Raw genomic sequence first — 23,674 nt, forward strand, 5'->3', positions numbered from 1 at the left:
TATTCCAAGGATGTCGATTTCACCCGAATTGTCATCCTCAAACGAAACAGAATCTGATTCTTTGAAAATATCTGCATACGTATCAGGCGACTCATGACCAACCATCCAATCAGACTGTGATTTTTGTTGCTGATCTGGCTCAGTTTGATCAATAGCACTTAAAGAAACACAACTCCTATTTGGAGTCATGGCTATATTTGTGGAAGTGGGTATTCGTCTAGAGAGTACTTTAGTGGCCGATGAAGCACGGTTTCCAATATAGGATGATGGATTAGATGGAAGCTCCCATTTTGGAGGATCTTGACTAAATGAATGTTTGCTCGAGCTAGACATAGATGCTTTAACAGCTGATGAAACAGGGGTGGATGACAGCAATGAAGCAGATTGTTGAAACGACAGGACAGGTGCACGCTCAAATGCTAAAGGTTTTAAAGAAAAGAGATCGACTTTTGAAACCACAGGAGTGCTGGTGATTGCAGATTTACTCATATGTACAGGACCAGAAAATTTGTCGAGGCCAGCTGGAGAAAACGGATTCATAGTATTATGTATGGACGTAGTGGCTGTAGAAACTGTATGATTTGGAGAAGCATGCAAGTTTTTAGGAGGACTAAAAGACATAAGTTCAGCATCCATCAAAGGGCTGTTTCTATTGCTATAATTGTGTTTAGTAATGTTTGATGGAGTACTTTGGCCAGCTAGAAAAATCGCGCTTGAATCTCTGCGAGGTTCGTGTCCGAAATCTCCTGCAAAGTCTCGAGTATTGAGATCATGATTGCTATGTTCTAGAATAGAATTATGAAGTAAATAATCAGGCTGAGATATTGTATCTGCTAAAGTTTGTATATGTTCAGGCAACAGCTTCACGATATTGGGCCAATTTTTCGGACCAACAGAAACAACGAGGTCAGGCAGCCATTGAGAAGTGGGAATATCTAGAATCTTTCCGTCATCCTGATCTTCACAAAGATACATTATTTTTTGGACAATATTCATAAGAGAGTCTTGCGACATAAAGTCGACTTCTTTGACATCAGAGTCTGCTTCAGCATGGCGGAAGGATGATGACAGATGCGGTGATACGGGTTGAAATCTCTCGGGAGTAGAAGCATCATTGAATGTATCAGTGGATTTATTAACAGTTCCAGTAGTTGTATGAATGGTTTCAGTAGCCTTGGTGGTAGTATCAGTAGTTGCTTTAGTAGGAACTGGCGGAAGTGCACTAGACTGTAAAGAAGAGCTTAGCTAATAAATATATAAAATGAAATGGTTAGTAATAACCATTGACAGCGACAGCAGCTTCAACAACCGTACCATCGTGTATAAGACTGTAATGGATGAACTTGACGTTTGATTTCAGCAGTTGAGTTCTCGTGACTTGATTCATTCAAATTCATTTCTCGTGACTTGATTCATTCAAATTCATTTCTCGTGACTTGATTCATTCAAACTCATTCAAACTCATTCAATTTCATTCAACTGCCAATGTCCGATCTCGTCGATCGCTCTCCTTGGACTGAGCGATACCGTCCAAAAACACTGTCTGAAATCAGTGGACAGAACGAGGTCGTTGCTGTTCTTTCAAATACCATACAGACCCAAAATGTAATTTATATCAAGTTGTTCTGTGTTTGTCTTCAATTTCTGGACACTTATTTCCATGCAATCTGTTGAAGCTGCCTCATCTGCTGCTATATGGTCCTCCTGGAACTGGAAAAACTTCCATCATTCTGGCTCTTGCTCGTCAGCTTTATGGGTAATTTTTTAATGGCTCCGATCTGCCTTACTGTCTTTACTTTGATCTCACAGAGTTGCTAACCTTTTGGTATTGTCGTTATGTGTCTGTTCATTCTATTTTTCTGGAATCAGTGCAAATGGCCTTAAAGGACGTTTGTTGGAACTCAATGCTTCTGATGAACGAGGTATCGACGTCATTCGAGAAAAAGTCAAAAACTTTGCAAAAATCACCGTCAGTGCTGCTCATTCTAATGCGTAAGCTGCTTGTTAATAGCGACAACTTTTATTTTAAATGCTACTTTATATTTGACTAATTCTGGATATTTAAATTCTGTTTTTTAGTCCTCCATACAAAATTATTGTATTGGATGAAGCAGATTCGCTGACTACTGATGCTCAATCTGCGTTGCGTCGTATCATGGAAAATTACTCCAAAATTACTCGATTTTGTTTAATTTGTAACTATGTTAGCCGGTAAGATGCTTGTCATAGTAACTATGGCTGCCAATAAGCAACTTTTAAGCTGATCTGGAAATTTCAAAAACTATCATTTTTAACACTCTCAACAAAACTCTGAATATGATATTTTTTGAAAATTGTAACTACATAGAATCATCGATCCACTTGCTTCGAGATGTGCTAAATTGCGCTTCAAACCCATACCTATGCCTATTGTCATTGAACGTTTGGAGCTTATTTGTAGCAATGAAAAGCTGTCATTTGCTCCTGGAGTATGTATTTTACCAATCTATATGTATTTCATGTCTCAAAAATGCAACTGTTGTTTTCATGTCAATCTCCAGTATTGTAGCCTTCAGTTTGGAGAGTTGGATATTGACAAATGTCAAAAATGTGCGACTTACTGAAACTGTAATGTGAACGCTCATTCAGTTTCTTGTACGAAAATGAGCATGAAGATCAGTAACTCTATCAAAAAGTTTTGAGGGGAAACGCTGTCTAGTAAACTGGCACCAACCATTTCATGAAACTACTGTCTATTACGTATTTTGGCACTCTTATCTAGTGTTTCATTTTACGCGAATGTGGCTGTAGATATCAAACTTTAAACCATTAGAAATTGTCAAATTCTAATACTCTATATTTTTATGTTTGCATTGAACACATATTTAGGCGCTGGATTTTCTAGCTACATCTTGCGCTGGCGATCTTCGCAAAGCCATCACACTTCTTCAAAGCATCAAGAAAGTCAGCATAGGCTCTACAGTCACTAAAAGTTTAGTAGCAGATATTTCTGGAGTAAGCTGAATATCATTTTCTGTTGCACTAGGATTGAACTCCTTTATGTATTGGATTTGTCAAAACATTGCATGTAATCTACTTGTTGAATTTTGTGACTGTGTTGGATCTAATCCTTGTGTTGGTTATTGTTATTTTATTTGCATCTCAACCTCCTGATTTTAAAATAGATCATTCCTGATTCAGTAATGGCTGGCATTATACAGGCATGGTCCTCTGGTAAAGTCGAAAATGTTGAAGCTGAACTCAAGCAAACAATACGCATGGGATATTCTGGCACAGCCTTTATCCAGCAACTATCGAATCTGATTGCAGAAGATCCTCATTTGAAAGAACGACACAAAAGTAAAGTAGCTGTATTGCTAGGTCAAACAGATCGAGCCCTAGTGGATGGTGCGGATGAACACCTGCAGATTCTTAAAGTTTTGCTCATGACTATGGTTCACTGAGTATCAGTTTCAAAATGGACTCGGTAGACAATCACTAATACCACAGCCAGTCAAATACACCAATAGTTTATTCAAAATTTAAACCAATCTGGCAAAATTTGGATTCTTTATAATTGTGAGTTGAATACCCCCAAAGCCATTAATACGTTTCGTTTTGTAAACTGGACAGAATAAACGGGCGTTCGCTTTGTGGGATATGCAGCAATATGGTCGGATCTGAGCAAGAAACATGACAGTCAAATATGTAAATCAATCATTGTTCACGAACCAATACGCACATATTAGCATAGCTATATGAACGGGATAAAACAATAAGATCAGTAACAGATACTGGCTTTACCTTGCACCATCTGATGGTTGATCACTAATCTGAGAGTCCATTTTAATTTCGTGTGTGTCAGCACGTTTTACATCCCAAAGTCGTACAGAATCGTCTATACCCCCAGATGCAAGAAGACTGCCATCTTGGCTGAATTCCAACGAGCTAATAAAACTATTATGGCCATGCATACTTTTAATGCGTCGACCCGATCCTAAATCCCAAAGTCGAATCGTCTTGTCATCGCCTAGCAAACCCATGTTTCCAGTAATATACCAAAGGTTGGTTATATTAGAATTAGTTTAAATTAGCATCTAGTACATGAGCAATAAGACTACATCGTAAATCTTTAGTGTTCAACTCAATATACCTCCAGAAGCCATAGTACGCCCATCAGGTGAGATGGCAACAGCTGAAACTGCTCCTTGATGTTTTGAAAAAATTCGCACACAAGAACCTTTTTGGACATCCCATAGTCGACACGTTCGATCAGCCGATCCAGTCAAAAGGTAATTCGAATTGGGATGAAATCTCACAGTCTATTCAGCAACATACACACACGTAAATCTATACATAAGTATCAATCTAAAACTCGACAACACACTTATAGTTTAAAATAATTACATCAACATCTGAAAGGTGGCCAACAAATACACGTAAAGGAAACAAGTGATCACAGCTCCATAGCCGAGCAGTGCGATCATGTGAGGCACTTGCAAAATATACATCGTAAGGTCCAAAGCAAACATCAAAAACTGGATAATTATGACCCTTGAATACGACAAGATTTGTCTTGGTGTGAGTACTCCAGAGTCGAACTAGTTCAAATAATGCAATTCAAAACAGACTGGTCAGTCTATAAAACTATTAAAACAGCCCACTTTAGCATAGCATCACTCACTTGTCTTGTCTTCAGATGAAGAAAGTAAAAATTGGCTACTTCTGTTAAAATCCAAACCAAAGACAGGACCAGAGTGTCCAATTAGATTTGTTGATGGACGAATGGGATCTGTGCCAGCTTAAATAATGTCAACGGAATTCGCTCCTAGATACTCAATAAACACAGCAATAGACCTACCTTTAGAATTTCGATTGGCATGGCGACGACGAGATTGCTCTTCCTCCTTCGGAGACCATAGTTTAATAAACGAATCGTTGAATCCTGCCGCTAGAAACTCTGCTGATGGAGATGCGCGTAGTGTATTGATGCTATGGCATTTTAAAATGTAGTCATTTACAATTGTTATAAAAAGATAAATTAACTGAAACCCGCTAATGGTGTTTATAGAATACACATAAACTCACCCGCCGTATCCATTGTGAAATGTGTAACAACATATGGAAGGCAGCGCACTAGGACTGCATCTGACCTGCTTGCAAATATCTCGAAGTGCATCCATTTCCTCTTGAATTTCAAATCGACGCCTATACCATTATGCGGGAAATATAGACCAATTCATGTTACTTAGAATGGAATACGTTGGTCATCTCAAATATTTTTCACTTTGGCAAAATTGCCATCAAGACAGGTGAGCAAACCTAGGAGGAAGTGGGACATTTTCTCGAGAAGGTGCATCCGGCTCAGTTGTGGCCTTCAATGTAGCATCAATCTGCTGTTTCAGTTCATCGGTATCCTCAACCCGCTATACACTCGTTAAAAATGGGTTTTTGGATTAGCTTCAAATATTGTATTAAGCATTATCAGGCTCACATTATTTTGATCAAACCAACATACCTGTAATGCAATTGCTTTTTCAACGTCGCCCAAAAACTGAACATCAGGCGGGAGTCGGCCCAGTAATAATGGTTCGCGATTAAAGCTTTGAAGCTGAGATATATACTGTCCAATAAGTCCTGCGCCATCATCTGGATCAATATCGTCCACATTATGGACAGACTTGTCCGATACAGCTATTGATACAGAAATAGGTGACGCTTAATATTGATTTCCTGCACTGATATTCAAGCATGCGGCATGGTAAAGCACCAAAGGTGCATGAATGCATAGCGATAAACTCACCTTGAATCGATACATACTGATTCGTTATACGCAGAAGCAACATGAACTTGTTATCTTGAAGAAAACATAGCAAAAGCTCAAACGCATATTTGCTCATCTTTACGCCATACTTGTTTTGACGAAAGTTTTGAACAAAGTCGCTTTCAGAAATATGCTGTGCATCTTGAATACCGCCAAGGCGCAAAATATCTGGACTGTGATTTTCCAAATGATCAATTCGACATGTTTCGAAAAAGTGCTTTGCTAATAGATTAGATCCAGATTCCATTCAACCGCAATATAATGGGATTTGTTAGAGACATGAGTCAAAATCAGGTTATGTTTCTAAATTATGTATCAAATATCATACACAAGAGACCGAATGATTACCTTGATCTGGCAAGTCTTTTTCAACTAGATCCAGATATGCATGGACAAAAATGGGGAAAAGAATTACTCGAAGTTCAAGCTATATGTGCGTAAAATCATGAATATTAGTAAACTAGCAAGTATAACACGCTACATATACAATTGTATAGTAGCAAAACCCTTTAAACATCAAGATCCGAGTGTTTACGACACTCCACGGCGTAAAACGGTATTGCAAAACCACCGTATCCTGATTTTACCTTGTAAACATCAATAGAATCGTCGATCCATTTACGTAGCCGAGTATAGCTCTGCTCATATGCAAGTGGATTGTTTGCTTCTGCTTCGTTGTAAAACAGAATGAAATTTGGAATAGAAACCTCGTCTACTTTGACATCTGTTGGCAAATCCTGTACACCTTTAATTTTTGCTTCAGATCGAAGACTTGCCTCCGCCTGACGAAATCCTAAACAAAACAACATGCAAGATAAGTCATTCTGAAGGGTTTTACGGACAATAGCAGCGAGAATCTAACAGGAGAATTGAAGCAAAACAATGTCAAGTCAAGCGAATATTGGCACCTCGTTGATTCAGGTAGTGAGCAACAAGCCTATCAGAAACCTGAGTGTGAGCAGTAATTCCAGAAGCCTGCAAGTCTTTTCCTGGCGGGGGTGAGCCAGACCTATCCTGATCTGCCATAGATAAATGTGTAAAGTGTCGAATAAACGAAAACCACTCGCCAAAGAGACCCCATAATTTAGAGTCTGATCGCCATCCATATCATGGCTGGACACCAAAAAAACGGATTTGATTTTTATAATCGAATTGGCGTTTTGCAATCACTAATCTCGTTATTGCTGTCGCCATGAAGCTGTTTACTTTAAAGCCTCTGGGCCCGCTATCGACCCTGCCATTCAGATATATATCTACTGTTTATTATACAGCTCCAGTTTCTGCAATCAGATCAACCGAGTTCAAAACTCGCAACTATTCCACCGTTAAAGATGACACATCTCAACCAGTCGCAGAGGCTGCTGAGAGAAATGCATTAGAAACCGAGTCCATTGATATAGAAACAAAGGCTGAAGCTATCAAAAAAACTCCTCGTAAAAAAACAGAGGAAGAGCATTGGCATGCTCGCTTTCCACTTCGCAATCGAGCTCATGACAAGTTTTTGATGCCTTCTATGCGAAACTTTGCCTTGCCTAATCAGGTATCAATGATCTTTGTATAATTTATAGAGACTATGATCAGGCCTGATTGTTATTTAATCTTGCTAACAAATGATTTTACTGGTTGACACAATAGCCATTTCCAATGAATCCATACTTTAAGCCAGATCCTCCATTGTCAGATAAAACCAGAAAAGCCATCTATGCTTTATTTCTTGAAGATCAAGCCTATTGGACTCCTCGTCGACTCGCAGAACAATTTGGCATTGCTATTGTTCGTGTGCAAGCCATTCTTCGCTTGAAAGCTCTTGAAGGGAAATTACAAAAAGAGGTAGATTGCATCCATAATTGTATAAATGTTGGTTTACACGGCTTGGCCATTCCATTACACTCAATATTGATCAAACAACCCAATGAAAATGTGTTTATTTAGGGATCTCCACCACAAATTGAATTTACCAACGGAATGGAGCGACTACTGGGATCGCGAACAATTGAATACAAAAAGGATCATCCATCCAAACTATCAGAGCCTCTAAAATATAACTTTGGTGGATCCATGTCACAATACATTCGTCTGTTGGACGAAGAAGTCTCCGTTACACCCGAGGTAAACAAAACTATAATATATTGTAGACACACTCTGCGTTGCACAGCTGGTTATTACTATACCGATTGTGAATAAAATTAATTGGCTTGTGTTTAGTAGAAAATACCGCATCTAATCACTAATAGTCTATTTTTTGATTTACATGTTTTAGGACGCCGCCAAACTACTTCAGAAGCAACCCTACAGCAACAATTCAATGAAACTTGATTTAAATGCCCCCAATATCATCAATCCACCAGCAGAAGTAAAGTCGCTTATTATAAACCGCAACGATCGCTTGAAGAATCGATACAAGTTTATGGTGGCTGATACTAGCAAACCCAATCCTTCTTTCATTGTGCGAGACCAATCTGGACAATTAAGAAGAGCCACAAATGTCGAGCTGTGGGAGCGTGCTCATACTCGACCTCGAAAGTTTCGCATGTGATAAAGTCGAAATTTTACAGCCATATTCACGTAAAATAGAGTATTTCTGTACTTATCTTGCAGCGATGGCCTCTATTTTACTTCAGAATAAACAATGCTTAAATATGTGTTGCGTCTCCTATTAGAAATTGACTTGAATAGACATTCTCAATTCTTTCTAAGTATCTGGAATGAAATCTCACGCCATACAAGACCATCTTTTGTCAAAGTAATTTTAGCAGTCCAAGAATGAACAATATAAAGCTCTATACCTCACAACATTGCTGTTAAACGGTTGGCGAACCATACCTAATCAGTGAATCTGTAACTTTGTCAAGGAATTCAGAAAACATAATTTTGTCTAGTAACTGGCATCCATCATTTCATGAGATTGGCTATTTATTATGTATTTTGGCACTTTATTTAGTACTCCGTTTTACGTGAATACGGCTGTAATATAGCTTAGTTCAAATAGCAAATCAAGTAGCCAATTCTGTCGGATTTGGATTAAACAGCTCTTCTCTCAGCAACGTATCCACTAATATATTAATAGTACAGTCAAATGAGTTAGGTTCGAATCAGCAAGGTCAATAACCTTGCAACAAGCGAATCAAACACGGCAAATCTTACCCTCTTCAAGTAAAGCACAGTCATAATCCGCATCCTCGTCAAAAGCATCAGCGAGTTTGATCGTGTCAAGCTTTATTTGGCCATCAGTCTTGTCGTCAGCAGGTAGTGCCAACTCGGACATGGCATCGATCGCTGCAGGTACTTCCGTCTCCACTACACCTACAGGCTCCTTTTTACCTGCCATTTTGCCTGATGCCCACTTGAATCCGCCTGACCACAGCGACTCGCTGATTTCTTGCATAGGCGGGGGTGCCAAGACTTTTTGTTTTACACCCGTGCTTGTATTATAAAGCATAAATTGGGTAGATAGTGTTTCATCAATGAGAAACTTTAGAAACTTGTCTTCAGAAACCACTGCAGCCAATGTACTTTTTTTAAGACTGAATGTTTCTGAAACGGGTTGTTTTTTGGAAACATCAATGACTGTATTCAGATCTGTGCCAGAAGTATTCTCAGCTTCGCCAGCAGCAAACGATCGATTAAGAAACGATGAAACAGAGCCAAGATGCTCATCGCCGCTCAATTGTCTGGTAAGAAAAAGTAACGTCTCTGATACATGGATAGTCTCCTCACGTGTAAGCAGACCATCGCTGTCTCCATCATGCGTATCAAAAATAATCTCGAGCCACGTGCCGGGACTACTATGAATTAGCTTTGCCAAACCACTCACAATATCCTGCAAATCAACCAAGCCATCTGCATTGGTATCAAAGACTTTAGCAAACAGACGCTCGATGAAATCAGAGCCCACAACAGATTTCTTGGAAGAATCATTTCCATTACGTGCCAACTGATCATCCTGGTCAGAATCTGTGTTGGCCCACATAGCAATCTTGGAAATAAGACGTTTAAACTGAGGAAAGTCCAGTCGATCTGGATGCAGCTTAGCAGATCTGGCTTCATAAAATTGGGCAGTGTAAAATTGGTCGCATAGAAAAAGAAGTTCGTCTTTGGAAAACTTGGAAGTGGATGTAAGATTACGTACAACACTTCGTTTTGCATACATGTCCATATTTTGAATAACTTTAAGCTGATGTGTTTTGCGCAAATCTACCACCATATCGTTCGTCACATTTTGAAACTCACGATATGCAGTGAGCATCAATTGATTGAACTTTGTGGTTGGTCGCACATTTTGTCCCTCCATTTGAAGAATATCGTCAAGATTACTGAAATATTCTTTAAGAACATTCCTATCAAAGCACGGTCAAATATGTACATATTGTTAAACTCGAATAGGTGCACAAACAAACTTGAGCAATACTTACATAAGTTCACCATCATCTTTAATGTTTAAAATGGCGTCTCCGTTGATTTTCAAAATAGCCAGACTAATAATCAAAGCAATCAGCAAAATCGATGATTAGTTTTAAAAATCAAATGTCCAAATAAAACTTTTCAATTATAGCCAAAGAAATAAGAAAATACACTGACCCAACTTGAAAAAGCACCTAAATTGAGTAACGGTATAATGTCAGCCCATATAATAAAAAAGGCAATGAGGATGGCTCAATAAAATTCAAAAGTAATGCTAGCATACCTTGGCCCCCTCCATGAAGAAACAGTCCATAATTCGTAAAGAATATGGCAACGGTAAGGAATTGATAAACAGACTCAAAAACCACGGTAAACAGGCAACAGAAAGTTGAATCTCATATTTTTTGATATGATCACCTAAAACAGGCATGAAGCGATGCACCTGGATACCAGATACAAGTGATATACAACACATTTAAATTCTATTTTTTGCAAAGAGAGTGGTTAATAAGCGATGCATCTTGAACTCACCAGAGTCTCAAACACATGGTTGTCAATTACTGCTCCAACCATATTGACACTGAATGACCAAAAACAATAGTTAAAACATACATATCATTTCAAAAAACTAAAGTTGTTTAAATCAAAGTACATTCATGGTCAGTGTACATACGTGTAGTATCCGGGAAGCATTCTTTCACATAGAACTGTCAGAATCCAAAAGGCTTGCTCCTCTGTCAAATAAATCAATAGTACGCTTACAACAATATTCATGGCCTGACAGTAACCAATCTCGGGCTCGTGGTAAGAAAATGCCTAACAAAATCAAATTAAAATACAAAGATGCATTGGTATATTTTCATCCAAGTAGCAGTAATGAAATGGTCAAAAAATATTTGCAAGATTTACATAGAGAACCCGACGAAGACGATCAATTCCCTCTGGTGTTTGGTATCCACTATATTCTGGAAGACTCCTACAGGTGATTTACAAAAATCCGTGGTTAGATAAAATTCAAGTCAAGATACGTTTGAAAAACAGACTGACCTGTTTAGATCTTTTTCAATCTCCTCAGTAGAAAGTGAAACCTGACCACCATGTTCAATATGTAGTTTCTCATAGTAGCCGTCGTTTATAAATCTATAACAAATGTACGTTAAAAACTAATAAAAACATATGCAAGACAATATACAAAACACAGACCGTTTGTACATTGCACCGCTGCACAGCTCCCAAAGTTCTCCTCGAAGAGTATTTGGGAGACCAATGCGAACCAATTTGATAAATGTTGGAAGACGAACAAGAGTCAAATTTCGTCCAAAATCTAGATAATGACAACATATTAGATTACAAACCAAATATTCAAATTAAACCACAAAACAATCAACAGGATCGCAAATATCAATGTTTCATGCCAAAAACAAAAGTTTACCTTTAAAATATGAAATCCAATATCTCAGTTTGCTCTTTTCTACCGCCCTAAATGGCAGCAATATAACAGTCATCAAACATAGATTTTAGTCACTCAAATTAAAAAACAATGGAACTTTGCATTTTCCAAAAAAATACATTACACCACCTACTTTTTGGAATCAACATAGCCGTACTTGACACCAAGTCCGCCAACATTAGTATCCTTTCCTGCAATCAAATCTTCAGATGGGCATGTAGTCAAAAATGGCTTTAGGCGCTTCATTTCTTCGACGTGTGACTCTAAGCGATCTTTGAGAGTAGCACAAAATTTATCAGCCAACGGTTGTCCTCCTACAAGCTGAAATAGCAACTTTAATTGATGCCGAACTGTAATCGCGATGGTGGCGGACGCCAAAGCATTGATTCGCTCAACGCGCATGATTGAAAAAAAAGGCAATGCCAGCTGGCATTGATATTTGGCGGTAGACAAGAAACACAAGAATGTGTCAGAAAGATAAAGTCTGCCATTGAAATTGATATCTGTCCCAGATATCGAGCATGCTACGTCAATGTCTTCAAATATAGTCTCTGTGCTTGGTAAATTAAACAGCCATTGAAATTTGGCGTTTTTTTTTTGAAGCTCAAATGCCAGCTTTAATGGTATTGAGAGATTGCCTTTTTGTACAAGACCCAGTATTGTTGCGGGAGAAGTAATAATATCCTGTGTATGCTCTGTATTTTTCAAAGAAAGACCGGGAGCAGGTTCTGTGCTGATGGCTTTAAGCAATCTCTGCAAAGCCAGATTCGTGAGATATTCAAGCAATTCAAAAGTTTCGTCGCGAAAAAAAAGATTTGAAAAAAAGTGCTAATAATGCAACAAGGATTTGACAGTGCAAAATAGTTAGTTCATAGCCTGTATTTACATTTTAAAATAGCGGCAGATTCAAAACCCAAATCATTCTAAATGTATACCTCTGTTTTGTTACGGGTGACAATCCTAATTGAGTCAGAAATCATTCCTCGTTTGGACTTTTCCTTTGACAGCTCTTGAATGTCTTTAAGCTCGATAACCACCTTGGTCTCTGTTCCGAGTACAAAAGAATAAAAGCAGCAATATGACAGCGACACATACATCCAGCCTTGATTCATTAGTTTTCTGTGATACGAACAAGAATAAACTAAATGGCAATGGTATTAATATCGAGTCTTGAGATTCAGCAAATTTCATCAAGTAGTCAGTCAAAACATACAACTAACAAGTCGCTCAGACTCTTCCATCCGAAACAATTGTCTCCATGATCTCGCAGCTGCTCGAAACTTTGCGTCTGATGATTTTTCATCCGTATCTGCATCTACGATTTGATCATCAAAACCAATCAGTAACTACATTTGACTACACCCATGATTTTCACAGCAGCAAGATACCTTGACTCTGTACAATGGATGTAAATTTAGTTAGAGCATAGGCTGCCTTGTCCCCTTTATCTTCAAGCTGTTTCATTTCAGGCAAAAGAGTTTCTACCATATTTCAAAATATAGCTTAAATTAGCATTTTATCCACTGCAATATTTAAAATGTGACCAGCCATACATCACCAAGCATCTATTCAAATAGTAAAATTGAATATCGACTGATGCTAGACAACAATGACAAACCTTCTATCCAAGCCCAATCATTCTCAATCTCTTTCAATGTCTCTGCTGCCTAATATATCCAAACATTCAAGAATACGTTATTAGTGCTTTGCAGCCAGTTAGAATTGGAAAGATTTTTAATCTAGCAGGCAGGGTTAGCTTTTGGACCAATGTAGACCCAATCAGTTCTAAATCCAACCAACTCTTATGTAAAAATATGCATTGTAACCTACTGCGACCATCTGTCCATTTGGATCAGGCACTCCTCCTTGAAAAGTGCGCAGTACAATCCGATACGGGGACTGCTTAGTATCAAATCTAAATCGTCACTTGGATTAGCTTGTATAAAATGAATGGATTCAGTAATACAAATCATCACATAATAGCTCATACACATTTTGTAAGGTTGCCCAAACACTTTTCAGCATAGTTGACGTTGCTTCATTTTCTTTTGACTTTTGCATCCAAAAAAGATCATTTTCCTAGATATGTCAATAGAGTGAAGCATAAAGAATTACAAAATAAACTGTTAATATAACCAAGTATGGATGTGGCTGGACAGTTTATCATATTTCCTGTCATCAGATTAAAGACCAATTTGCAGTACTCGAGAGCTACTTTGCATCAAAAGTATTTATACTCGCCAACATGCTCAAAATTCATATTCAGTCCAAGCCCATCAACGTTCAAACAGCTACATGATTGTTCGAGTCGAATGCTATCTCATTGAGTTTTTCTGAATCACAAACAAGTAGATAAACTCAATGTATGATATTCAACAGCCCCATACTGCAACACAAGATACAGGACTGTCAACTAGCTTCAGATCCAGCATTCCATGTACACAATGTAAGCCCAGCGACATGCCATATAACTAGGGATGATAAAATTCAAAGCAAGCGAATTCTTGCGTAGAATTCTAAATGGAATCGGTAGATATATACTCTCTGATACATGCCTTGATAGTTTTCCAAAAGGAAGTGTTTTCGACCACTGTTGGATGTGTCCACATTGCTGCGTTGCAATCAATTGCCAATAATCAACCCTTGACAAAGTATTTCAATCAAACACTGGTCACGTGAGTTGGAATAAGCTAAACCAAATCCAGTCTGTTCTAGTGTCGATACAGCTCGACGTTCCAATGAAATGAAAATATTTTAGTCTGTCGAGTAAAACAGTTTATTTCAAGGCAAATACTTGAAGTGTGAAAGCTGCACCATTAAAAAAAGCATAAGCAGGTCTAGTTCTGGATAGCTTTCGGAATGTATAGATCGATTGTCGTCAATACTGGCTGGCTATTTGGTTGGATTTACTGTATATGAATCCTGATCGATTCTGCAAAATTAACACTAGAAATATAGCATCAATAATCTCGACTAGAAAAACTGGATTCACCCACCAATACAGTCAGTACTACAGAAACTACATGGCATAAACCAGTCCGAGTAAAATCTGCTTTCCCAGCTGTATCATCGCTAGTGACGAAATAAAGTTTGGAGACACCAAAATATAGCATCGGTCAGCTATATACTAATAAAACTCGGGACAAGCTCGCATACAAACAAAATCTCGTACTCAGTCTACCAAGTGCCTTGGACAACACAGGGATCAAAAGAACTGCCACTTGCCAGGCATTTACTGTACCATCATCGTCATCATCATAAATATCTTCCAGACTAGGATACTCCCCGACTGGTTCACCATGAACGGATTGAAGCTCAGATCCCCCGCTTAAAAAACTAATATCTCTGGAACCTGCCATCATTTGACCTTGAGATGAATTCGCATGTTGCTGCTGCTCATCCATTCTTCGCTGTATCCGCTCAGCCAGTGATGACATTGCACAATCAATAAAAATTGGTCTGGTAAAATTGTATGCTCAAAATAGACATCTATAAATCACGTGTTGTATCTTGTCAAAACTGATCAACTCAAAGTCGAACCATTTCCAGTTAAAAATAACCTATATGATTGGGATACATACTCATGCTTTTCCTCGGATGGCTAATCTTTGCTTAAAGTCCTTTTTTAGCAGAGAAATGTCTACTAGAATCTGTAGAATTCGACCTGCTGTCGAATGTGGTATCAACTATAGTCATAATCTGTATGTGGCAGATGTGAATGATCCGGATAAAGTTGCATTGACATTTACTTTGCCGAACCAGGCCCATTCAACCTTGTCCGATGAGGATATCATTGGCTGGGTTGATCGTAGTGTCTTTTCAAAGAATCTTCACTTGAACACAGAATCTAGTGCCATATCTAGTATAAAGCCATTCAACTTTACCTCGAATCATCAATTTGAATCCAGATTGCACAAGTTTCTTGCCGAAAACATTCATAAAGATGAAGCAGCTCAAGGTAGCTAGACTTGCTCACTATGTATGTTTGAACCAAGGAACTTGGACATCAACTCATCCGATTTTTTAACGGTCATGCAATTTAGCTCTAGCAAATTATCAAAAAGAAGGTCATTTGAATATTAATGACGAACGAGTCTTTACACCATGGGGTAGAGTAAGGTAAGCTATACAAACACTGATCGTAAACCAATCACCTCTTAAATATATTCTAAATAGTGACAATACTAACAATGATCATTAAATCATTGGTAATAGCGATCCAGAGGATATTTTGGGAAATGTCCTTGTTCAAAATGGCAAGATCGTAAAAGGAAGCTATCAAAGGTAACCTTGAATTATACTTTGTTCCTAAAAGACTCTGACCGTGTATTTCTGTATATGTTTCTAGAATGCCGACTCATCGACTGTTTAGCCTGAATGGTCTTTTTCAGCTTAACAAGTCTCTTCATGATCTGTATATTCAGAAATAAACTGGTCTAAAAAGATTATATCAAACTGAGTGTATTTCATTACAGTTGGCGACAAGGACAGAAACAAGTGAGAAATTGTCACACCATCCCATTAGAGTGCATCGTGTTGTGAGAATCTACGCTAGTCTGAAGCAATCGTTCAGTGCTATAGAGAATTCACGTTTTTGGAATCTCAACAGCAGTCTACTCGATACCATCATGTTTTCAAACATGATGAATTGGGTTGAAATATGAATATTTCATCTCTCCCGTTCTCATACCTTTTATCACTAACCGTAATCTTTCTACCCTATTTTCAGCATCAACATACAAACATATTTCAAAGATGCCTCGACATTCGAAAAACAATACTGCACTAGCATTCTTCACTAGTGCAGAGAGATCCAAACTCACCTATGGTACTCAAAAGCAGCGATTAGGGAGAGACAGTATGAGAGACTACGATGCCTGTCTATTGTGCTTGCGTGCAGCTGTGCAGCCAGTGTGTTGTGCAAAAGGCCATTTGTATTGCAAGGTGATTCCGACTACAATGGGACGGACTTGCTCAGGATTATAGTAATATACTGATTCTTATCAACTCTACTGCAAATCCTAAATCTTGTTATAGGAATGTATATTTGAAAGCATCCTTGCTCAAAAAAAACAAATACTTCGTCAATCTAAAGACATAAAAAACTTTGAGCAGTCCATTGAAGCTGAGCATGCTAGTAAAGCAGAGGAAACTCAAAAAAAGCAAATTGAAGACTTCAAGAACTTGGAAACACACTCAACGTCTGTCCAGAAAAAAAATGGCAATGCCGACATACCTACGCCAGGTCTTTCCAATTTTTGGCTGGCAAGTCCAAGTTTTAATTTAACTGCTACTGTGTAAACGAGATGTCTTACTAAAGCGTTTACTGTGAATGTATACTTTATCTTGAAAATACAGCCGTCACTTACCCCTGAAGCTGCTCCAAGTGCCCCAAAAGCAGACAAGGTTGAGCCGCAATGCAGCGCCGCATCTGAACCTCATTCTATCAGGTATGCAATATTTGACAATCTCTTGAATCTGATCCTCATACTAGTCTAATTTAGTCCTGAAATATCATGGCTGATTTTTACACTAATCTAGCCTCAAAAAGCTTATCCCTGTGGTTTTCGCGCAATCCTCAACCTCGGCTGGCTTAGAAAAAAAGCTTGAACGACCTGGAAAGCATTGTCCCTGTTGTCTTACTACATTTAGGAATGGTGTAAAAATTGTCGGTGAGTCCATCATGTATATTGCTTGCAATGTAAAGACCAAAGGGTATATTGGCAAAAGTGGCTCATAGGATTCTTTGTACTGATCGAGAATTAAACTATTTTAACCACAGTTTTAAAAAACTGTGGTCATGCTATTTGTAGACCATGTTTCATCAAATTTACAAAGTCTTCGTGCAAATGCGTCGTGTGTGATGTAAAATGCAAGGAACGTGATGTCATTGATTTAGATATTGAAGGAACTGGCTTTTCCAGTGGTGGCCAGGCGGAAGCTAGCAGAGGTGGTCCTGCTTTTCAGTAAAAGAAAGTTGATGAACTGTTTAATTTAGGAGAATTGGTAATATATAGTGGATCGACTTCAAACCAGTGCTGTGTTTTGGTTACAAGCGGGATGGGAATATACGGCTAGATAGATAAAGCAATGATTTTGACTCGGTATCTTGACTATAAACAGCTCAAGTAAATCAACTCACCTAGTGTTTCATAAAAGTTTTAGTTGTAGTGGGTGATGCTTATTGAGAAATCTCATTGTCGATCCAGCAATTTGACAGTTTGCTAGTCGTATTCACATGAAATGAAGAGCTCGTATCTCAGGCACTACCTCTTGCTTTGCAATATACAATGGCTAGATATTCATTGTGCACTTGTATTAGAAACGGACTGTTCAATAGATATTTTCAATTCAATAGACACAACGTACATCATATAATGCACATAAATTAGTTTTAAACTGGGATTATCCTTTTCCTCACATTTGATACAACCATGCATTGTACGATCACCGAGTTTGAAACCAGATTCATTTATTGCAATTCAAATATTGGATACGACTGTTCTCAAACTCTACAAACAGTTTACAGGAAGCAATGCTGTCAAGTTTAATAGGAATTATCATTCATGAGATTAACTGTTTAGTCAATACTTTGACACTTTAGTTTCATGAATACGACTGTAAATCATTTTAAATGATGTCATCAAGATTGCTAGAGAATAATACATTGCTTTGTATCAAAATAGCTTGATAAGCTTGAACGCGTATCTTGCCAATTGCAAAATTATTATTCTATAATTGGCTCAGGTCCGACAAAGTCTGGCAATTTACTCCGTCTTAAATTGAATATACATGAAGTACAGATGTCGGATGAGCAACTTAAAAAACAGCTTATCCAGCAGCTCTTTGAAGATGTAAGCGAAGGTGGGTACGGTGGGCAGGATGGTAGCGCCGGAAAGCTCATTTTCCATGCACGAGTATTTGAGGAAGAACGAGAGGTGCGTGGTGTCAAGGATTTACTTAAAGTGTCGTTTCAGAATAAAGACAGCAAAGACTCCAAGGATGCAAAGGATGATAATGATGACGACGATGATGACGATGAAAAACCAGGGATAAAGGGGAAATGGAAAAGTCGCATTATATCCTTATCTGGTATGTACAGTGATAGACCAGCTACGTAATTGACCTGTACACTATTACTGTAAATTTGTACTCTTGTTTTTTGGCTGAAACATCTCCTAATGCCATATTCCAAGGGCAAACATACTGACTTGAATGCAATTACAATCTATTTGTTTTTGATACGCCATGCTTTTTGAACACCGTGATGTTTATCGCTGACAACTCACTGGACCAACCCAGTTCGGAAAGGTACAAAAATACGCTTATATAAACTCAAGCAAGAACGCTTTGGCAGTCTTTCCGTTATAAAAGTATGGGGGCTAGATGAGCTCAAGTCTTTAGAAAATGGAGAAGTATGTAATTGCAGTGCACCCACTATGGGTAGAAATTGCTCATTCACAAAGCACCGACTCACTATTTATTACTAGGACTGCCAAGTTCTGGTCAATCTGGGGAAAATATACCGATGGACATTTGAGAGCAACCAACAGAGAACTCAATTCTTGGAAATGGTTATCAAGGTTAGGCGTACACGATTGTTAACTTTTCTATAAATCTGGTTAATGAGATTGGTCATTGATTGTTATCGTTACATTCAACTTTTAGCTCTGTAGAGCAAATACAAAAAAAATGCCCAAGCTAATTAATATTGGAGAGTCGGTTATGCAAGGTAGATAAGATCACAATGTAGAATATTGAATGATAACTTGCTTGAACTTTTTTGTTTCAAAGAATATTCATCAACTGAAAACTGTAATGATTCATTCCAAACTTTGTATTCAATACGATATTTAAAGTACAAGCATCCGTTCCAGTCGATATTGGTCTTGGAACGAGCAATACACACGTCAAATTAGCTGGGACTGAGATGGATTCTGCTAGTCAGGAGCTTCAAATCAGTGGAGATGATGAAGGTTTGGTGTCGAATGCGTTTTTTGTATTAGACTTTCAAACATGGGCATTTCGCTAAATAATATTATTGAATTTTCAAACTGGCTAGCCGTAACGGCAATAGAAACTTTACCTACAATTGATTTGAGCCTTGTTTTAAGTGATTTTAATTGGCAAGCAAGCGGCGATGCAGCAGCTTTGGAAGCACGATTGTTTTCAGAACTGCAGGCATTAGAAGCAGTACGTTTTCTCTGATTCATATGGACAAATATATATGATATAATTTTAATGCAGCACCTGTTTGGCTCAATGGAGATCCAAAAGAAATATACTGACATTCAACTGACTACCGTCCGTCAATCTACACTTGAATAGGCCAATGTACACGATATTATTCAAAGTGAATCTCAAGCCAACATTGTCGTCAACGAAATCGAACAAGCTCTTTCAGAACTCACCCAAATTGATGATTGGCTTTCCCACTATACATCCTTGCTTGATGTAAGTGTCAGTGCCTTTTTCCAATGGATGTCATTTTTATCGCTAATAGCCTATATGATACTAACACACTGCTCAAACTCTCCTTGTAGTCAATGGGGCAAGATGTCCACCAAATCGAGACGCAGAACAAAGGAATGCAAGTGACTTCCACAAATCAACAATGTCTGTTGACTTCTGTGGAAAAGTTATTGGGAAGTTTGCGCATTTCAGGATATACATTAGAGGTGCTTCGAAATGAACCTCTTGACAGTCCAGATGGCGTACGCGAGTGCGAGTCTGCAGTTCAAAAACTCATGAACATTATCAATACAAAGCTTACAGGTAAAACACGGCATTTTCCTGTTGGTATCTGTATATATTGTTTAATATGTACTATTCTGTTTTGTAAAATCTATTTCTGTAGATATGGGTGACATGGCTGTCATTAAAGAAAGAAAAGCACTTTTACAGGGATATGCAAACGATTTTGCAAAACGACTGTGTGGATATTTACTGGAAACATTTTCAAAACTGGTTGGTCATTGAATCAAAACATATTCAAAATTGGCTTGAAATTTCAATTAAACTAACCTTTATATAAATCATGATCAACTTTATGATATCTTTTCAACAACAGGCAGATTTTTATTTACAAGACAAGGCTCGTATATCTCAAAAAGGCTCATTGAAGCTTTATGCACATGAGAGTCTTGAGCAAAAACTATTCAAATTTCAAAATTTACTGCGCTGGCTTAAAGATATTGACGCTCGTGCACATCATGAACTTCAAATGGTAACCATTTCTTTGCGCTAAAAGTGATTTGGTTGAAAAATTATTCAACTAGTTGTAAAATGCTGACATGTGTGGTTTCAAGGCATATGTCAAGGAAATTATTCGTCCATATAGGCGCGAAACACAAGAGTTTATCGAGATTTTGAAGACCCAGCATACACAACGCAAAATTACACAGGAAGAAATGGATTTTTGTGAGTTTGTGGTTTTTGCAATCTATTTAAAAATCGAGTCTAAACATGTCTGGAAATTTCATTATTCAATGCAATAGTGTTTTCTGGTCAGGGCGTATCAGTGTCTTCAGCTGCAAGTAATGCCATCAAGTCTGCAATTCGTTCAGGCACATCAAATTTGGGCAATACATCTGATCGAAATGGTCCTTCTGGTGGAATCAAGCAAAAACTCGAAAGCTGGAAGCCTAATCGCAAGAAGCTTGGTAAAGCGTTTGATTTTTCTGGACAATCAGGATCGCACTCTACAGGTGATGATGGGTTGAAGGAATCCCCATCCAAGCCAGGACTCTACGAACTTGGTAGTCTAAAGAACTCATCGCGGGTTGGAAGCTCCGCGAGTCTTGATCTGAGCCCAGAAGAACGCATGACACCAGATGAGGAAAGATTTAATATTTTACCAGCTGTGTATAACAGATCTATCAAACCATACCTGCTTACTAACACTGCCCATAAATTTACTAAATCTACAGGCTGTTGGGCATGCACTATTAAAAATGGTTAACATCATGGTTCGTGAACAAAACTTTATCATTGATTTTTTCAGCATTATTAAAAGCAGCGAGTTGTCAAATGCTGCAAGTACTCTGCAGATTTCTGCAGAAGCAACCTCTTCAATTTTATCAGTTTCGCTTCAGTCTTGGCAAGAAGACCTTGGTAGACCAAGAGAACCTGTCAAGGACCCAAAGGCTCAAAAAAGAATCCAGTGCGTGATTTTGTATTGTGAAACATTAAAATACAGCTTTGGAGCGATCATTTGCTTTAAATGAGTATTTTAATCTTGTCATATGTACTAAAATATAGCCATACTATGACTAATTTAAATATGTGTATATCACAAATAATAGAGAAATGATGGAAGGCATCTTTGAAGATACGCGGGAGCAATTATTAGGCACAATTGAAAGCGGCTTAAAATATGATCAATCATTTTCCGTTGGAATGATGGTCCATATTGAATTTTACACGAAAGAGTACGCCAACACCTCACATGTATTTGTAATCAATCTTTTAGAAAATCTCCAAAAGCGTACATCGGCAATCTTTGAAAAATTTGTGGTATGGTCATGCTTAAAATAACATTAGACTATATAAATGCACTTGCTTTTTTCAAACGGCGACTTATTTAATGTGTATATCTTAGATTGAGCAAATCAAAGCAGTCGAAGACACTAAAGTTACACTCCGAAAAAGAGGTGGCATTCTCCCTTTTGTTAAAACTTTTCCGGTATTATTTTATGAAATTTTATCAAAGATTTAAACTACTTAATAGCGTTATTGAATGCAACTAAAGACGTATAATATTTTGTTTAAATAATAGAGGTTTGTTGATCGAATGGAAACTATGCTATCCAACTGGGATGGGATCGCTAGGAAAACTGTAGATAAAGCATATTCCAGGATTATCAAAAGCATATTTGAAACATTGGACGCAGTTGCACAACAAGCTGGAAACGACTCCAAGGCAAACAGCGAGGAAAAGGACTCATTGAACATACACATTCTCAATGTTGGCAAGTGTTTAAAAATGTGTTTTAGCTGAATTCTTTATTCAAGATACTTTTACACCAACATTGATTAACATTAACTGAATTTAAACATGATTATTTTAGAAAATATGCATCATTTCCATGCTGAAGTCCGTGCACGAAAAGTGCCTGGTCTTGATAATTTTGCAAAGCAAGCCAAAGTTCTTTACGATGTTAATTTAGAGGCATACTGCAAAGTTGTTATTAGAAAACCGCTGGGAAAACTTTTGGTAAGCGCCATAATTCATTGTTTTTACAATCATTATGCGATATTATTTAACATTGAATGTGAACCGCCGGTATATCCACCAATGTTTAGGAATTTTTTGAAGGAATCGAAGGATTATTAAAAACAGGTCCGATTGAGGAAGTGCCTTATCATATTCAATACAGCAAATCTGCTGTAAAAGATATTATTCGAAAATATCCAGGAAAAGAGGTATACGTTGGAGATTTATTTTGAGCATCTTCAGTATTAACCATCAAGCTATTTTACTGACAATCCAAACGCGCATATAATTAGGTTAAAAAAGGTTTAGAGGCACTATACAAGCGTGTTGACAAACATTTTACTGAAGAGGAGGGATTGCTTCAGGTCGTATGGCGTGGAATACAGGAAGAGTTTACTCGACAGTTACGTCGCTATGAGGAATTGATTGCAAAATGCTATCCAGAGGTGTCTGTTCGCCTAGACTTCACCATGGTATGTAATTTATCACAAACCATACATTTAACTGCATCTTTTCTATAATTTGTATGAAATTAATATAGAATAGCATCAATCTTTACTCACTGTACTATTTACTAACTAAACCCGGCTATCACTCTATAAATAATTGTAGGAAGAGCTTCTTGGGTTCTTTTCAGAATTGGCACAGGCTCACTAAGCAAAATGAACAATTAAATAATGGGATTGGTCATATATATTTGTTGAGTAGCGAATCACATGATTGGATGGATCAAATGCTGATGACTTTGCAAGACACACTTGATTAAATGATGGAATGCAATAAAAGCAGCTATTTTATGAAACTA

General features: G+C 37.8%; 7 protein-coding genes across 7 annotated transcripts; 5 read left to right on the top strand and 2 right to left on the bottom strand.

Moving 5' to 3' along the window:
* Positions 1–1,038: 1,038 nt before the first annotated feature.
* Positions 1,039–3,443, top strand: BATDEDRAFT_91654 (replication factor C subunit 2; the record flags this gene model as incomplete). The annotated part of the gene is made up of 7 exons (XM_006681969.1): positions 1,039–1,605; positions 1,677–1,756; positions 1,870–1,992; positions 2,080–2,211; positions 2,348–2,468; positions 2,869–2,994; positions 3,165–3,443. Exons 1-7 carry the CDS (start codon positions 1,486–1,488, stop codon positions 3,441–3,443), a joined length of 981 nt encoding a protein of 326 aa, XP_006682032.1. The 5' UTR covers positions 1,039–1,485.
* Positions 3,444–3,494: 51 nt separating this feature from the next.
* Positions 3,495–6,829, bottom strand: BATDEDRAFT_36007 (uncharacterized protein; the record flags this gene model as incomplete). The annotated part of the gene is made up of 13 exons (XM_006681923.1): positions 3,495–3,659; positions 3,784–4,009; positions 4,133–4,301; positions 4,387–4,580; positions 4,664–4,780; positions 4,841–4,971; positions 5,068–5,187; positions 5,302–5,405; positions 5,498–5,673; positions 5,783–6,025; positions 6,152–6,230; positions 6,391–6,596; positions 6,712–6,829. 13 exons carry the CDS (start codon positions 6,827–6,829, stop codon positions 3,551–3,553), a joined length of 1,992 nt encoding a protein of 663 aa, XP_006681986.1. The 3' UTR covers positions 3,495–3,550.
* A 164-nt stretch (positions 6,830–6,993) lies between these two features.
* BATDEDRAFT_36008 (uncharacterized protein) lies at positions 6,994–8,458 on the top strand (the record flags this gene model as incomplete). Its single annotated transcript, XM_006681924.1, has 4 exons — positions 6,994–7,343; positions 7,439–7,633; positions 7,736–7,912; positions 8,064–8,458. The coding sequence occupies 4 exons, from the start codon at positions 6,996–6,998 to the stop codon at positions 8,337–8,339; spliced, it is 996 nt and encodes a 331-aa protein (XP_006681987.1). The 3' UTR covers positions 8,340–8,458.
* Positions 8,459–8,730: 272 nt separating this feature from the next.
* Positions 8,731–15,091, bottom strand: BATDEDRAFT_91657 (uncharacterized protein; the record flags this gene model as incomplete). The annotated part of the gene is made up of 17 exons (XM_006682010.1): positions 8,731–8,855; positions 8,948–10,140; positions 10,216–10,278; positions 10,376–10,398; positions 10,488–10,646; positions 10,736–10,784; positions 10,878–11,020; positions 11,114–11,180; positions 11,252–11,344; positions 11,408–11,528; positions 11,637–11,683; positions 11,788–12,482; positions 12,590–12,699; positions 12,871–12,969; positions 13,043–13,135; positions 13,273–13,317; positions 14,827–15,091. 17 exons carry the CDS (start codon positions 15,089–15,091, stop codon positions 8,797–8,799), a joined length of 3,324 nt encoding a protein of 1,107 aa, XP_006682073.1. The 3' UTR covers positions 8,731–8,796.
* A 199-nt stretch (positions 15,092–15,290) lies between these two features.
* BATDEDRAFT_91812 (uncharacterized protein) lies at positions 15,291–16,084 on the top strand (the record flags this gene model as incomplete). The annotated part of the gene is made up of 4 exons (XM_006681970.1): positions 15,291–15,612; positions 15,698–15,773; positions 15,870–15,938; positions 16,003–16,084. The coding sequence occupies 4 exons, from the start codon at positions 15,291–15,293 to the stop codon at positions 16,082–16,084; spliced, it is 549 nt and encodes a 182-aa protein (XP_006682033.1).
* A 325-nt stretch (positions 16,085–16,409) lies between these two features.
* On the top strand, positions 16,410–17,624 carry BATDEDRAFT_91813 (uncharacterized protein; the record flags this gene model as incomplete). The annotated part of the gene is made up of 5 exons (XM_006681971.1): positions 16,410–16,598; positions 16,692–16,949; positions 17,013–17,104; positions 17,196–17,369; positions 17,468–17,624. 5 exons carry the CDS (start codon positions 16,410–16,412, stop codon positions 17,622–17,624), a joined length of 870 nt encoding a protein of 289 aa, XP_006682034.1.
* An 833-nt stretch (positions 17,625–18,457) lies between these two features.
* On the top strand, positions 18,458–23,526 carry BATDEDRAFT_91658 (uncharacterized protein; the record flags this gene model as incomplete). The annotated part of the gene is made up of 19 exons (XM_006681972.1): positions 18,458–18,746; positions 18,957–19,069; positions 19,323–19,386; positions 19,514–19,630; positions 19,717–19,847; positions 19,983–20,108; positions 20,198–20,429; positions 20,512–20,621; positions 20,725–20,880; positions 20,963–21,074; positions 21,152–21,516; positions 21,584–21,816; positions 21,959–22,169; positions 22,255–22,338; positions 22,432–22,624; positions 22,724–22,869; positions 22,959–23,078; positions 23,163–23,342; positions 23,482–23,526. The coding sequence occupies 19 exons, from the start codon at positions 18,458–18,460 to the stop codon at positions 23,524–23,526; spliced, it is 3,027 nt and encodes a 1,008-aa protein (XP_006682035.1).
* Positions 23,527–23,674: the final 148 nt, after the last annotated feature.

The sequence above is a fragment of the Batrachochytrium dendrobatidis genome, assembly GCF_000203795.2.
Source record: "Batrachochytrium dendrobatidis JAM81 unplaced genomic scaffold BATDEscaffold_14, whole genome shotgun sequence".
NCBI lineage: Eukaryota > Fungi > Chytridiomycota > Chytridiomycetes > Rhizophydiales > Batrachochytrium > Batrachochytrium dendrobatidis.